At 54.6% G+C, this 15,236-nt stretch overlaps 3 protein-coding genes across 3 annotated transcripts; 1 reads left to right on the forward strand and 2 right to left on the reverse strand.

The window, feature by feature from the left end:
• Positions 1-1,880: 1,880 nt before the first annotated feature.
• Positions 1,881-5,230, reverse strand: LOC146426242 (granzyme E-like). Its single transcript, XM_085040506.1, has 5 exons — positions 4,825-5,230; positions 4,567-4,726; positions 3,353-3,494; positions 3,019-3,255; positions 1,881-2,627 (listed from the first exon to the last, which is right to left on the reverse strand). Exons 1-5 carry the CDS (start codon positions 5,009-5,011, stop codon positions 2,490-2,492), a joined length of 864 nt encoding a protein of 287 aa, XP_084896632.1. The 5' UTR covers positions 5,012-5,230; the 3' UTR covers positions 1,881-2,489.
• A 2,155-nt stretch (positions 5,231-7,385) lies between these two features.
• On the reverse strand, positions 7,386-9,502 carry LOC146426243 (mast cell protease 1A-like). Its single transcript, XM_085040593.1, has 5 exons — positions 9,208-9,502; positions 8,970-9,117; positions 8,657-8,792; positions 8,132-8,383; positions 7,386-7,868 (listed from the first exon to the last, which is right to left on the reverse strand). The coding sequence occupies exons 1-5, from the start codon at positions 9,269-9,271 to the stop codon at positions 7,734-7,736; spliced, it is 735 nt and encodes a 244-aa protein (XP_084896719.1). The 5' UTR covers positions 9,272-9,502; the 3' UTR covers positions 7,386-7,733.
• A 2,421-nt stretch (positions 9,503-11,923) lies between these two features.
• S1PR4 (sphingosine-1-phosphate receptor 4) lies at positions 11,924-14,967 on the forward strand. Its single transcript, XM_085040568.1, has 2 exons — positions 11,924-12,104; positions 13,010-14,967. The coding sequence occupies exon 2, from the start codon at positions 13,182-13,184 to the stop codon at positions 14,406-14,408; it is 1,227 nt and encodes a 408-aa protein (XP_084896694.1). The 5' UTR covers positions 11,924-12,104; positions 13,010-13,181; the 3' UTR covers positions 14,409-14,967.
• The last annotated feature ends 269 nt before the right edge of the window (positions 14,968-15,236 follow it).

The following is a 15,236-nucleotide window of genomic DNA, read 5'->3' on the forward strand; positions in this document are numbered from 1 at the left end:
CACAGGACTCTGAGGCTGATGTGCAGCTCAGGAGCACAGGACCAGCTTGGTCTGTGGAACAGCAGCTGCTCTTGGTGCAATGTTACTGTCAAGAGCTTCCTGGGCTCAGTGACGGCTTCTTCCTACCCCAGCTGTTTCCTGTGTGCTCTCCCAGTGATACCAGTTTGGTATAATTGTGCTTCAGCTGCTTTATCTTCTGCCTTGCAGCCTCAGCAGGAAGTTAAGCCTTCACAGGCAATTTTTGTAACATCTCCACCATCATGGGTGGAGAACTCATGGCTTTTGATGAGTTTTTGTGGCTCCCATGCTGGACTGTGTGACAAAGACTCCACAAGTGGGTTAGGCAAAGCTTTTGTGTAACCCCAGCTGCTGAGCTGGGTGAAGATGTGGCTCATCAGGGACTTCAGCTGCTGCCCAAGGCTGTCCTACACCTCTGGGCAAGTGCTGTTCCTTGTCCCTGGCCACTCCTGTGCACTGCTCCCAGAGCTGCTCCTCCCTTCATCTCAGTGAGTATCTGTAGCTCCTGGCCATGGAAATAAATGGTGTTTTTATGGAGCTCCCCAAAGACAGGTCTCTCCTGCTCTGCTGGTTCCCATCCTCCTTCCCAGTGACTCAGACCTTCAGTCTCCAGCTCTCCAAAAGGTGACAGGATCTTTGCCCAGGAGAGGTGGTGCAGGATGAGAACATCTCTTGGAATTCTTCTGGGAAAGATTTAGCAGCCTCATTAGAAAAGGAATCTTTGCCCAGTGATGGCTTTGCAGCCTTTGATTCAGAGCAGATTAAATGATGTAAAGAGCCTTGGGGGAAAGAGGTGCCTTCCCTGAGCTCAGCCATGGGTTTACTTCCAAACTGCAAGAGGTTTTCTTGGATCAATTCAGAAGTTGTTTTGAGACAGAGCCTTGAAGAACACACCCTATTGCCAACCCAAAGAGGGCACTCTGGGCATGGAAAACTCATGCTAGAGGTGCTTTCCTTGTGCAACATCACCCACAGCAAAAACCACTGATAACTCTGCTCAGCTGCAACTTTTCTGAGGCAGGTGAGTGACCTGGGAACTTTTGGACATTTTGAATGATAAGGTTTGGAAAATATTTGGAGTCTTCACGTCTTTGGCCCAGTGTTTTGTATCCAGGGCTGCCACAGATGTTGGAATGGCCTCTGACAAGTCACCTTTGGGCAGAGGTGAGCATAAGGAAAGGCAAACACTCCTCAGAAGTGTGTTTTTGTCAATGAAATCCTAAACATCTGACGGAAGTGTTTGTGCTTCTCTTGCTGGGTCTCTTGCCAAAGCCCCAGATTAATTTCCTCAGGTTGCAATGTTTTTAAGCTCTATTGGAGAGGAGGCAGTGGTTTGGGGGTTTTTTTGTCTTCAACCATGACATGTAAAAAGAAAATATTTGCTGGATGTCAGGCCACGGTGGGACTGTGTGGTTCTTCTCGTTGCTGCCAACTTGATTAAAAAGATGACTCAGTGTACCTTGATGAACACCTGTGTGGCACAGAGTTGCACTGGGGGGAAGATGCTGGCTTTGTGTGGAATGGCAGCCAGAGGTGGGAGGGGGTAGAGTTGAGGGGAGTTCACAGGCCAGGAGATGTGATAGAGAGAGGAAATCCCCCAAAGTACCAGCTTGGAGGGACATTCCTGGAGGGACATTCCACTCCCCTGAAGTGTCCAGCTGCATGTGAGGAGAGCTCCTGCCCTGAAATCCAGGCTGGACACCTATTCTGGAGGTTTGGGTGGGACAGAAAATGGAGGCTATTTGTTGGGGTAGAAACTTCCAGCTTTGGATTCAGCTGTCTGGGCAGTGACTTTTTCCTGAGCTCTTCAGGACTGGAGCCAGCGGCCGAGAGAAATACAAATCACAGCAGGAAAAAGGCTTTCAAATGCAGATGAAATTTATTGTTTTCATGAGTTCTTACAACACTGGAGCTACAGAAGAGAGAAGAAAGGAGGCAGCAGGTTTCAGAGGTAGGGGACAGTAGTGGTGAAGCAGGATCTGAAAGTGTCCTCCTTGGAGTTTGGGCAGCCCTGTAGCCCCAGGGCTTGGGCACAGGACACCCAGACAGACATATGGTGTCACAAATGACAGACAGGGAGGAGGCTGCTCCTTGGATCCCTCTGACCTCCTTGTCCAGCCTTCCCCAGAAGGTTACAGACATCCCCACAGCTCCTGACACCTCTATCAGGGCTGTCCTGCTGCTTCCTCTCCGGAGCTGTAGCCACCAAGGGCTGAATCAGGGCAGCAGTACAGGAGTGCAGGCACTCCCACTTTGAACAGGAAATAAATAGAGTTAAGACACAACTTCTGGACAATAAATACAGTTAAGGCACAACCACACACAGAGTTCAGTCTGGCCACAGAGAATTCCTTGCTTCATCCATGAGGATCAGTGGAAGATGTTTCCCATGGGGAAAGGAAAGGAAAGGTGGTGAGGATGAGGCTCTGGAGGGTGAGTTCTCCAAGGCAGCAGCTGCAGGGGGAGCAGGGTCATGCTGACTTCATGACACTGTTGACCCAGGGCAGGTAGGGATAGATGTGGGTGTAAAATCCAGGCCAGTTGTTGTGCTTGTAGGAGAAGATTCCACAGACTTTGTTGTTGCAGACCAGAGGATCCCCAGCATCACCCTGTGAAGAGGAGGAGGAGAGAGATCAGTGCTGATTGATGGGAACTCCAGGGAAGGAGTGTCTTTGCAAGGAACAGGGAGGCTGCAAACATCAGGACAGAATTTCCCAGGAGAAGCCTGGACTCACAGAGGGTGGGGATAACTCTGGGTCCACAAGGGACTGGTGACAGCCTTGTTTGAGACCCAGCTGGGGGAACACTGAAGCTTCATTTCTGCACTTCTGCTGGCTTCAGATCCAAAACACACTCAGACCAGCTAGGAGATTCAGGGTGAACCCCCCAGCTGTTTTCCCCCTGCGCCATGGGAAGACAAGGATCCTCTTGTCCCTTGTGCTTTTCCCCCAGCTAAAACCTCCCCTGCAGCCTCCTCCTCCTCCATAGCCACAGACTGACCTTTTCAGGTATCCCAGCAGATCTGCTGCGGCCACAGATCAAGTTGTCAGCAAGCCCAGGGTAGTGGCTGAGGCAGTCCCTCTGTTTGATGATGGTGACAGTGGCCTCACGGAGGGTGACAGCAGATGCTGTCCTGTAGCCCCAGCCAGCCAGGCTGCACTCAGCCCCACCACGAACTTTGGATTTGTCAAAGGAGATGGGTCTGACGTGGCTGTTGCTGGTGGCATTGCCATTCAGCTGGGTGAGGGGACAGAAAACACAGAAATGAGTGTAAATGTAAATGCACTGTCCCCTTCTGCATATCAGGGCCATGCAGGTGCCCCAGCCAGGTTACCTTCAGCAGGAGGATGTCCTTTCCCTTCTTAGGGCTTGTGAAATCGGGGTGGCAGTGATACTCCTCGACTTGGAAGGTTTGCCAGCTTTCCTCTCTCTTCTGGAGGGTGTGAGCTCCCAGGATGACAGTCAGGGGTTTGTAGCTGGTGAAATCAAGCACAGTGGGTGTCAGCAGCTTGTCCCTGTCTTGCTGGGCAGCACTGAGGCTCCTCTCCCAGGGGTGTGGCCAGGAGAGATCATGTACACATATATAGTGTGTAGAGTATATATTCCCTATATACAAAATACATTATATATACATTTATTTATTTTAAGAAGAATGGTGGGAACAAGGAGCTCTGCCAGGGAATCTGCCCAGCCAAGAGGCACAGCAAGTTTCCCATCTGACAGACCAGAGCTCTGAAAGGGTTCCTTTATCTCCAGACATCAAGCTGGGCACGTTTGGTCCAATGCTGCTGCTGTGTGCTGATTTATAGACTTTTGTTCCAGGCTTCATAGGCCTAGAGAAGTCAGGGATTTCTAAACCAGGACCCTTCTCTGTCCTTTACATCACCTGCAGAAGGAGCTGCCTCAGGAAAACTGGAAAAGTACCCACAGGAGTCTCTCCCAGTCCCCCAGGTGAGGCTTGGGCATCCTGGGTTCTGCTGCTCCTCCTTTTTGCTGCTCAGGTGTGAGGATTGACCCCAAGCCTGAAGCCCTGGCACCAGGACACAGCTGCCAGCCCTGAGCTGTGTGGGAGCTACACCCAGTGCTGTGCCCATCTGGAAAAGTCCTCCTGCCCATCCACACCCCAGCTGGAGGGATGGAAAAGGGCTGGGTGAAATAATTCTAACAAATTATTATAACAAATAACAAACTGGTGGCAGAAAGGGCAAAGCCTGACAGCAGGTCAGTGCCAGTGAGGGAAGAAGCCACTCTGACCTCTCATTGTTGACATCTGGGAAATATAAAATGAGTCATGGAGGGAGAATAAAAAAATCAAGGTGGATTGGTGAGAAAACCCAAAACCCTGGGGTGGGCTGGGGAGACAGATGGGGCTCAGGGGAAGCTGTGGCAGCCCCAGCCACGCCCTGCCCCGTGCTCCCTGCCGGGGAAAGAGCCTGGTCACGGCTGAAGAGACCCCAAATGTGGGACCTCCCTGCAGGAGATGTTCCCCAGGCCATGGGGGAGCAAACAGCTCATGGCAGGAGCTGTGTGAGCACAGCAGGAACTTACACAAGGCACTGAGCTGCTGTCATCACCCAGTTGGGGGCCACGAGGAAGCCCCCGCAGAAGTGGTTGTCCTTCCCCTGCAGATAGGCCATGTAGGGCGTGGGGTGTGTCCTGGAGGGTGGCTTGGCTTCTCCTCCTCCCTCCCTCCTCTTCCAGGGATGATCTGCAATGGATGGAGCTGAGGATGAGGGGCTTGGAGGGCACAGGGCTGAGATTCATCCTTCCCCGAGCCTCTCCTCGCCTCCAGCCCGCTCTACTCACCGCTGCTGACTGGGGGGCACATCACCAGCAGGAGAGGGACCAGGAGGGTCTGCAGGTGCTCCATTACGGCCTTCTGGGCTTCAGTGGATCCCTTAGAGGTGGGGCTGCGTCTGGGGTCCCTTTCTGCTCCCAGAAAGGTTTTATAGCCTGAGAGCAGACTCCAGGAAACCACAGACGGCAGAATCATCGGAAGAATCTCTCCACAAGTTGCATGTCTCAGCAACGTGAGAGGGGAATTCAGGCAGTCTTGGCCTTGAGCATCAACCCACCTTCATCATGGCTCTGATCTGAGGGATCTGACGTCCTTCTGAACCCGGAGTTAATTTTAGAACCTTACCTTTGTGCTGGAAGCTGTGCGGAAAGCAGCCACCCCTATCTCCGTGACTTCCAGTGAGGTCTTCCCTTGCAGCTTCTATGTTTTGTCAAGCACTTGCAAGCCCTCTTGATTGTTATCATGAGCCCTACATAAACAAGATTTCTTTCACCTGATGCATCAGTTCCAAAATGATGTGGCAGGTGAAGACCCTCCTACTCTCCCTCAGGAGCTGCAGTCGTGGCTAATGGAGGAAGATTGCTGTGGATGTGTTTGTAACATGGCACTGGTGGTGGGAAGAAATTCTTGGCTGTGAGGGTGGTGAAACGCTGGCACAGGTTGCCCAGAGCAGCTGTGGCTGGCCCTGGATCCCTGGCAGTGTCCAAGGCCAGGTTGGATAGGGCTTGGAGCCCTGGGATGGTGGAAGGTGTCCCTGCCATGGCAGGGGTGGGATGAGATGATCCCTAAGGACTCTTCTGATCCAAACCACTCCGGGATTTTACAGGAAGAGCAAACTTTGAACATCCACAGTTGAAATGACGAGTTGTGGCCAATATTTCCTTGCTGCCCTCCCTGCTCTCGCTGCCAGTAAATCTGCTTTCCTCTCTGCCTCCAGTGCCACTGGGTAAACCCCATTTTTAAGCTACAAATTGCCATTCTCGTGCAAAGCCTGCAGCAGCTGGAGCTTCAAGGAAAACCCTGACGTGACAAAGATTCATAATGCACAGATAAGCAGCTGCAGCCTGTTCATTTGCAGATTTGTGAGCTGATAGCAGCTGTGAGCAGAAGCCCAAACATGGACCCTTCTCAGTTTCCCCTGGGCAGCCTGGGTGACGAAGGCGGAGGTGACGCAGTTTCCCTTCATCCCAGGCAGGAACGTGGAGGATTTACAAGCAGAAGTCCAGGATGGACTGTGGAAACCTCTTCCCTCTGATGGAGGTGACCCGTGGGAGACTGGGAAAGGCCATGAGAGTACGACAAACACCCCCTTCCCTTGGACTGCTGACAGTTTTAAAATCCTCCACTGGTTTTTCCCACTGCAAACCAACTTTTGACATCACAGCCATCCGTCATCCCCTGCCAGGGAGTTCTGCACTCACTCATTCACCAGGGCATCGTCTCTGCCCCCATCACGTCCCCCAGGGAACTCTCTGTACACATGGGATGCCCCCAGGAAGGAGCTGGAATGAAGGAGATGAGGGCTCAGAGGCAGCCTGGTGCAGGCCATGGGAGGAGGTTCAGATTCCTGTGCAGGAGCTGTCTGAAAACAGCACTCAAGCATCCTTTGTGGGGAGAATTTGTCTTTGGGCATCATCCAGCTGAGGGAAGAGGTTTGGGCTGCCATTGGCACAGCCTCTGAGTGGGACAGAAATGTGCCAAAAGCAGGCAGTCCCCAGTGAGGACCTGTCCTTGCCCTCTCCAAGCTGGACTCCCCCTGCAGTTATCAAGGCAGGAAAGGAGGAAGTGCCTTGGGGTCAAGCACTTCTGTGAACCCTTCATTCGGGTCCTTTATTAACCCTTCCGGTTCAACCTTTTCAATGTCTTTACCCAGGACGTGGTGCAGCAGCAGGGAGTGAAGGACTGTGGCTGCTGGCAAATGGCAAAGCCTGGAGGCACTGGGTGTGCAACAGCTGGGATTTTGGGTGTGCAGCAGCTGGGATTTTGGGTGTGCCTCCTCTCCGGGATCCTAAACCCTGTCCCTGGCCTCTTAACAGCCACCTGCCTACGCCCAAGGGCACGGTCCACAAAAAGTCGAGCTCCCTCCAGCCGGTGAAGCCTCTTGCAGCTCAGACAGCTGGGAGATAAGCCTGGAGCGCCCTGTGACCAGGCTGTCCTGTGACCAGGCTGTCCTGGCTGCACTCTGTCCTAGGGTGCAACAGCTCCCCAGCATGAGGTTTGTGCAGAGGGAGCAGCCTTGGCTCTGCAGGGAACGACAGCTCTGGAGTCCTGGTGGCTGCTGATGGGCACGTCCTTGCTGCCTGTGCTCCCAGGGAGGTGACAGTGATGCTGAAATTGGTGAATGGAATGAGTGCCACTCACTTTCCCCAGAATATTTCTACCTGTGTGGTTTTCCTCCTTGCTCATCATCCCCGTGACCCCAGGAAGGGCAACCTTCCCTCTCGTTTCCTAGCCTGCCAGTGATTCAGGGTGCAGAGCTGTGATTGCTGCTATCCCAACAGCCTGGCCTCTCCCATGAGGCACCCAGACCCTCCCTCCCTCCCTCTGCCACAAGAAAGACAACACAGGGTGGGAGATGCAGCTTTGAGTTTACTGTGGGTGCTTTGAGTGCAGCAGGGTTCAAGCAGGAACAGGGTTATCTCTGAAGGAAGTGGGGTCTGTTGTGACACAGCCTCTGTTTGTGCCATCTGGGGCTATCTCTGCCTCTGTCAGGGTGATTTAACACCATCCTGAGATGGGCAGGGAGCAGGACAGGCAGCAGCCTCAGAGCAGAGGGACAGGGACTCTCAAGTGCACTGAGCAGGTCACTTGGGTTCCCAAGGAAAGAGGAGGGAATTGAGCCTTCAGCAGGGGCAGGAAGGAAGCTATTGCAGTATCCAGAGCCACACCAGAGCTGGAGCAAATGCTGCCACTGCTGCTACTTCTTCATGATTTTTTTGATCCAGGGCAGGTAGTTGGAGATGCGGGTGTAGACCCCAGGCGGGGAGTCGTAGCCAAAGGAAACGATGCCTTGTGCCACTTTATTGCACACCAGGGGCCCACCAGAATCTCCCTGGGGAGAGAGGAGACTGATTTTAGAGGCCTCTTCCCTGTGGGAACAGGTTTCTCCCTGGTCCCTCCCTGCTCCTGCCCCAATCCCACCCCTGAGCTGGTGAGCTGTGCCTCCACCCCTGTGCTGTGCAGGGCCTGTGGGTGCTGTCAGGGCATCCAGAGAGCCAGTCCATGTGGGGATTACTATCAAGTGCTTGTCTCCTGCCCTGGGAACTGGCTGCAGCAGCTCCCGCTCCCAGAGCTCCTCGTGCACCCTTCCCATACCTGGCTGGAATCCTTCAGCTCGTGGAAGCTGCCAGCACAGACCATGCCAGAGTCGAGGTGTGGGTAGAAGAGGATGCATTTCCTGCGGCTGTAGATGGAGACTTTGGTCTCAAAGAGTTTGCTGGTGGCTCTGTCCTCATCGATCTTCCCCCAGCCGGCGATCATGCACTTGGTGCCCGTGGGGAGGTCACTGCCGGACTTGGGCAGAGGGATGGTCTGGACGTATTTGTTGAGAGTGGCCTTTGAGGTCAGCTAGGGGAAAGCAGGGAGTTGGGAGAAGGATGTGAGCAGGACAGTTTCTGTGCAGAGGCTGGGGGGTCTAGCTGCTGCTGTGAGCTCTGGGGAGCTGCTGTGAAAGCCACGTGAAGCTCCAAACCTTGCCCAGGTTCCTTCCCAGTCCTGCCAGCCTCCAGCACTTTGGGCAGAAGCACCTTTGCAAAGGATCTAACAGCCAGGACGAGCTCTGCCCAGTCCCTGCCAACCCCACAGCCCCAGCCCACCCTCTGCCCCTGCAGAACTCCTTGCCTGGAGCAGCATGATGTCGTTGTACATCGTGTTAGGGTCGTATTCAGGGTGCTCGTGGTACTTGAGGACTCCCCGGACCTGCTGGGATTTCTCTGGCTCGTCGATGTTGTGAGCCCCCAGGATGACTGTGATGTTCCTGGCCGTGGCAGTGGAGGGGAGAAAGGGGAATCAGTCTGGGTGTCAGAGCTCCCTCGTTTTGTCAGGCAGGTGGGGAGAGCTGCCAAGCACAGGAGGAATCCAAAATTGCCCCAGGGAAGGACCCCACAGGCTGGGGGAGAAAGAAGAAGATAAAACCCCTGTACAAAGTACTCACCCCATGCAGTGTGCAGCTGACATCACCCAGTCAGGAGCCACCAGGAAGCCCCCGCAGGCCCCCTCCCCTGCCACCTTCAGGTATGCCATGTAGGGGTGGGAGTGGGGCTGTGCCTCGTGGCCACCCACGATCTGACCCCGCAGAGCACCTGCAAGACACCCCAACACAGGGTGAGCCAGGGGCTGCTCAGCTGAGAGCCCAGAGGAACCACCTCACCCCCAGCAATGCCCTGACTCACTGGCAGTGGCCCATGGGCAGCAGAGCAGGAGCAGCAGGGCTGGCAGCAGCTGGGGTTGGCACATCTCTGCCACAGCTGGATGCTCCTCCCCAGATGTATGGAACCCTGGAGTTTGCCCCTGGCCAGGGGCTGGTTTTATAGCCTGGAGGCAGCTGTGCCCAGCGGCCAGGAAACCATGTGCAAGAGGCTGATTGTGCTCATCAGGGCATCCCTGGCCTGGGCTGCCCACGTGCCTGTGGCTGTGATTGATGGGTGATAGCACAGGACAGAAAGTCCAGGACACCACAGGCACAGAGCCTCGGGGGTGCTGGCAGCCAGAGAGAGGTGTCCTGTGGTGGTTTTGAGGTGTGATTTTACATTTCTGCCACAGTTTCTGTCTAATGTTTTTGCCTTGAGGAAATGCAAGGTTCTAAAAAAAAGTCACTTAAAAAAAAATCATCAAAACTTTGCCATTTAAGGTCATGAATGTGGTCTAGAGGAGACAATCCTGAAACTTTCTCTTTCATGCTCTTGTTTTCCTTCAAATCAAAAGGTGCTCTGCAGAGACTTTTTTCTACAGGGATCCATTATAATCATCACTCCATTTTAATGAACAGACAGAGAAACAAACAGTTGTTGTGCCTGGGACAGTTCTTTGAGCACCGTGCAGAGTCAGATCTGCAGGGTTTGGTGTCAGCCGAGGTCAGAGGGGCTTTCCTGGTTCTTCTGGGTTTCTCTGGGGCCAGAAGCATCCTGCCAGCCTGGGGACTGGGATGTGTGAAGTGCTGCTGCTCCGCAGAAGAGACCAAAGCGGGGAAGTGCAACCACCCAACTGCCAGGAGTGATCAGTCATTTTCAAACCAGCCCTGCTCCACCCTTCCTGGAGCAGAAAAACACCTGCGGGCAAATGGATGCCTTGGGCTGTGCTGGGGCCACGAACAGGGGACAGGATGGGTGGGTGTGGAGGTGGGGATGTGGGACAGAGATGGGGATGGCTGATGTCCATGAGCCAGCCTGGGGGCTGCTTGACACAGAGCTCTGCATAAAGTTTCACCCATGTTTTGGTTTTTCTAATCATAACGTCTGAAAACACGAGCTCTAATCAGGACTGTGCAGCAGCACAGCAGGAAAACCTCAGCAGGAATCATCGATATTTTATCTGTGTTTATCGATATTTTATCTTGTGGTTGTAACTTGCTGTCTTTCCCCTGCAGCTGCCTGTGGCTCTCTACAGTCTGTGGCTGGCCACCCTCCTGGGAGCAGCAGCCCCAGGGCAGGAGGGACTGGGCAAGCCACTGGCCATGGACACAGGGAGCTGCTGCTCCCCTGCTCCTCTCTGGTGTCCATTTGAGTGCAGATGAACTCCTCACTCAGGGCCTGAGGTATTTTGGCCTTCCTGTTGACCTCTGAAAGGTTCCAGGGCTTCTCAGCTGAGGTGCCTCATCCCAGCATCCATCAATACCTGCTCTGGCCCTGGAAGTACAGCAGATCCATGGTGCTCCAGCTGCCCCCCAAGCCTCCCCTGGCCTTTTCCAGCCCAGCACTCAGAGCCACCAGGCAGTTTCAAGTTGATTGTGGATTTGATCTGAAGGGAAGAGATGACAAACGTAGCAGGAGGGGTTGTCCCTCCTCTGCCCCACTTCGTTTCAATGGAAGAACATCAGAACTGAAACGGCAGCAAAGGAGAAGTGCCAAGATAAAGCTCAGCCTGTGACTGCAGATAGCAGTGGGGACAAGGCAGAACAGGAACTCTCCCTCGGGTGGGGGCTCAGCCAAAAGGGCCTCTTTTGCCCCCAGACATAGAGCTGGGGACTCCATGCCTTGGATATGTTTTTGGAGGGGGTATTAGGAAAAGCCTGTGATGTTTTGTTGGTCCACAGGACGTTGCACCCCATGGGGGAGTGGGTCAAGCTGTCCCAGCTGCTCATCTGCCTCGAGCCCTCCTGCCATCAAAAGGGTTTTCCTGCCACCAGTCCCATGCCCTCCACAGATCTCACTCCTATCAGGAACCTCTGATACTCCTCCCATGCCACCAGCTTTCTGAGAAGCTACTTAAGGCCCCTGACAAGGCAAGTTTCTCCATCCTCTGATCTTTCAGGAACACTCCACCAGTTCTGTCTTCAGCAGGTACTTTAGCTGGAGGCTCATCCTAAAGCAAGAGCAAAGCAGGGGTGATGCTCCAGGATCACAGTGACCCTTTGGATTCCAGTGATTCGTGGGCATCAGCCCAGAGCATTTGGGAGAGAGCTCTTCGTGCAGAACGTGCAGCCCTGCTCCCCTCTGAGCACTCACAGCCCAGCCTTCCTGCTGATTTCCTCTCTTTCAATCTCGGGGTCATCTGCTGACTTTATCAGCTCGAGTTTCTTTCCACACTGCTGATAGAAAAGGCCAAAACCCCTTGAAAGGGGTTGAAAGGGCAAAGGTGGAGGATGAAGCCCTAAGCTTTTGATGAGAACCACTGTTGCTTGCATGTTTGCCTCCTTTGCATTTGCCAGTTCTCTCTACTGCCATCCAGGCTGGGATCAATCCACTCCCCCAGCAGTGGATGAGCTCCCTGGACAGCTCCCTGCTGATGGAAGAAGTCATTGCTGTGCTCTCATCCTGAACCTCTTCATGACTTCCTGCCAGCCTGGAGTGAGAACAGCAGGGCACAGCTTCTGCTGTGATCCTGAGTTAAAAGGTGCTCTGCTTTTGTTTTATCTCTGCCACTTTGCAGCTGATTTGGGTGGGGTCCACTCTGCACAGAAATGTGGTTGATGTTGCAACTTCCCTTTTTTCACTTTGGTAGGTAGAAGCCTCACTTATTTTGCACAAGGAGCTGTCCCCACTACCTGCTCCATGCTGGGCCTCAGGCAAACATCTGGAGAGCACTGCTGAACCTCTCTCTGGCGGCAGGAGCCTCCCACCAGCCCTGACAGGTGAGTCCTAAAGCAAATTCCCTGCCAGAGTTGGGAGCAGCACATTGCAAGGCTCTCCAGTTGAGTTTTGCAGATGTAGGGAATTAGGCCAATGATGAGCATTAACATTACAGTCGTTCTCCTGCCTTGGTTCTGCTGTCAGTGCTGCACCTTGTGCCTCCTGCAAAGGTGAGAAGCAGCAGCTCTTTGCCTCCTTCCCTGCCCGTGGCCCAGGCAATAGGAAGATCCTGATCAATGGGAAGATGAACTAGCAGATGCCTGGTGAGTTGAAGGTGTAGGTGCAGCATCAGGGCACAGGCTTAGCTCTGACCAGCTGATTTCCTTGGAAGTGGATGGGGCTGAGGCTCAGCTGCAGCCACACAGAGGCCTGGAGCTGCTGCACAGACAGGGCAGGACATGGGTGGATGTGGATGGATGTGTTCTGAGAGAGTGGCAGGAGCTGGGCTAGTGGAGGAGCCCAGAGAAGTGACACTGTGGACCTTCCTGGTGAAGAAGGAAGAAGGATGCATCTGGGGCAGTTGAGGAAGAGGCAGTGGCTCTGCCAGGCTCAGGGGTGAGCTGAGTACCACAACAGGCAGAGCACTTTGTGTTTCAAGTTTGCTGGGTGCTCTCAGCAGCACTTGGATCTGTTCAGCCCCACAGACTCCACCCGACAAGGTGTTGCCCCATTTCACACAGTCTGTGCCAACCCAAAGAGGGCTCTGGCACATTACTTCATTCATGTCACACCTAACAACCACAGCAAAGCTGAGAATAACCAGACCCTTACTAAGAAATGATGACAGCTGCTAGAAGAGATGTCAATAGTCTCAGTCACAACAGGAAATTTTATTAAACAACAGGAAGCCTATGCTCATAGGTGGACTTACAAAACACCTCACCCTCCTCTCCTCTTGCTCTTTCAGTGCTGCAGGGCTGGCAGACAGGGCTCTAACTCTCACCTCCACGCCAGGCAGGGCTGCTGGGCTCAGCCTCACGGCTGCTCCAGCCCTCAAACAGAGGATCTGCTCTGCCCCAAGCCCCAGCTGATCCCTTCCTCCATCGAGCATCCCCTGACTGCTGACCCAGGCTCAGAAGATGGATGCTCCAGTGCTGGGCTGGCTGGTGAATCACTCCCTCCTCCTTCCACTGGACTCTTCTCCACACCCCGAGCTCAGGCTCGACCTGCTCAGCACCAAAGCTTCCTGCCTGCAGCTGGCTGCCACGAGGAACGTCAACATGATCCTGCAGCACTACAACTTCTCAGGCAAGCTCACCCACCGGCACTCTGGGGACGAGGGCATGGGGCTGCTCCGCATGACCTTCGCCATCATCAGCTGCATCATCATCCTGGAGAACCTGCTGGTGCTGCTGGCCGTGCTGCGCTGCCTGCGGGGTCGGCGCTGGGTCTACTCCTGCATCGCCAGCATCACCGTCAGCGACCTGCTGGCAGGCATCGCCTACCTCTCCAACCTCTGCCTCTCGGGCAGGAAGACCTTCCAGCTCTCCCCCGAGCTCTGGTTCCTGCGGGAGGGCATCCTCTTCATCGCCTTGGCTGCCTCCACCTTCAGCCTGCTGGTGACGGCCATCGAGCGCTACAGTGCCATGGTGAGGCCGATCGCGGAGAACGAGGCCAGCAAGACCCTGCGGCTCCGCGGGCTCATCGTGTCCTGCTGGCTGCTGGCCTTCGTCATCGGGCTGCTCCCGCTGCTGGGCTGGAATTGCCTCTGTGACTTCCAGGCCTGCTCGGTGCTGCTGCCTCTCTACTCCAAGAATTACATCCTTTTCTCCGTGGTCATGTTCAGCATCATCCTCCTGGGCATCATCGGCCTCTACATCTCCATCTTCCACCTGGTGCAGGCCAGCTCCAAGCAAAGCAGCTCCCGGCACGGCCGCAAGCGCTCGCTGCGCCTGCTGAAGACTGTGCTGATGATCCTGGGGGCTTTCATCATCTGCTGGAGTCCCCTCTTTGTCCTGCTGCTCTTCGATGTCTTCTGTGACACCAGGACCTGCACCCACCTGCGCAGCCTGGACTGGACCCTGGCTCTGGCCCTGCTGAACTCGGGGGTCAATCCCATCATTTATTCCCTGAGGAGCGTGGAGGTTCGCCGTGCCGTGGGGAGCCTGCTGTGCTGCTGCTGTGTCAGGGTTGGGCTCTGCGGGCCTGCCAGCTGCCTGGTCATCTCAGACATCAATTCTGGCTCCTCCACGGAGAGCTCCCTGCGCTACCGGGACAGCTTCCGCAGCTCCGTGGCATGGAATGCTCGGCCCAGGGCACCTCTGTCCAGCAACTCCAGCATGATGAGCAATCTCCCCAGCCTGTGAGAGGCCATGGGGACAGTGAGAGATGCCAGACAGCCTGCAGGACCTCGTGCTGCTGGTCGTGGCCTGGCAGAACTGTGGAAACTCAGGCTGACCAAGGGCAGCCCCACCCCAGATTTTAACTGAGGCCAGGCTTTCCAGTCCCATCAGACTGGGATGGTGCTTCAGTGTGGGTTCAGCACCAGGACAGGCATTGCTCCTAGGCTGGGAGTGAGAGATACAGGAACATTTTAGGATTGGTGCTCTGCTGAGAAATCTGCAGTGCTCAGGTTATATGTGTGTGCTCTGGGAGTGCAGAGGGGTGCTGCACCTGCCTACCTGAGGGTGTTTTGCCCCAGGGCACAGTGGCAAACAGACACTGGCAGCTCGTGCTTCAGATCCCTGCTCTTCTGTTCCCTTACGGAGGGAATGATCAGAGCAGCACCAAAATGAATACTCTCACTGTGCCAGAAGGCCACTGAAGCACTGGGGACTCATATAAAACCTGCTGGCCCAGCCCCTCTGTAGGAGCTGAGTGTGCAGCCCATTTGTTTCACAATAAATCGAGGTGATCAGAAAGCCCCGGGCTGGTTTGCTTTGATTTTTTTCTCCAGAGGCCAGGTACTGGTGGGGAGGTGTCCTTGTAGTCTGGGGACAGCTGGAGCTCATCCTCCTGTTCTCAGGACAGGGGGATCACCCCACTCAGAGGGCAGTGGGAGCCTCCTGCTCTGTCCTGTTCATCCTGCCCCATCCCATCTCACCCTGTCCATCCCATCCCAGTTCCCCATCCCATCCCATCCCATCCCATCCCAGTTCCCCATCCCATCCCATCTCATCCCATCCCATCCCAGT

Source organism: Lichenostomus cassidix, chromosome 28 (assembly GCF_008360975.1).
Source record: "Lichenostomus cassidix isolate B80296 chromosome 28, HeHo_3.0, whole genome shotgun sequence".
NCBI lineage: Eukaryota > Metazoa > Chordata > Aves > Passeriformes > Meliphagidae > Lichenostomus > Lichenostomus cassidix.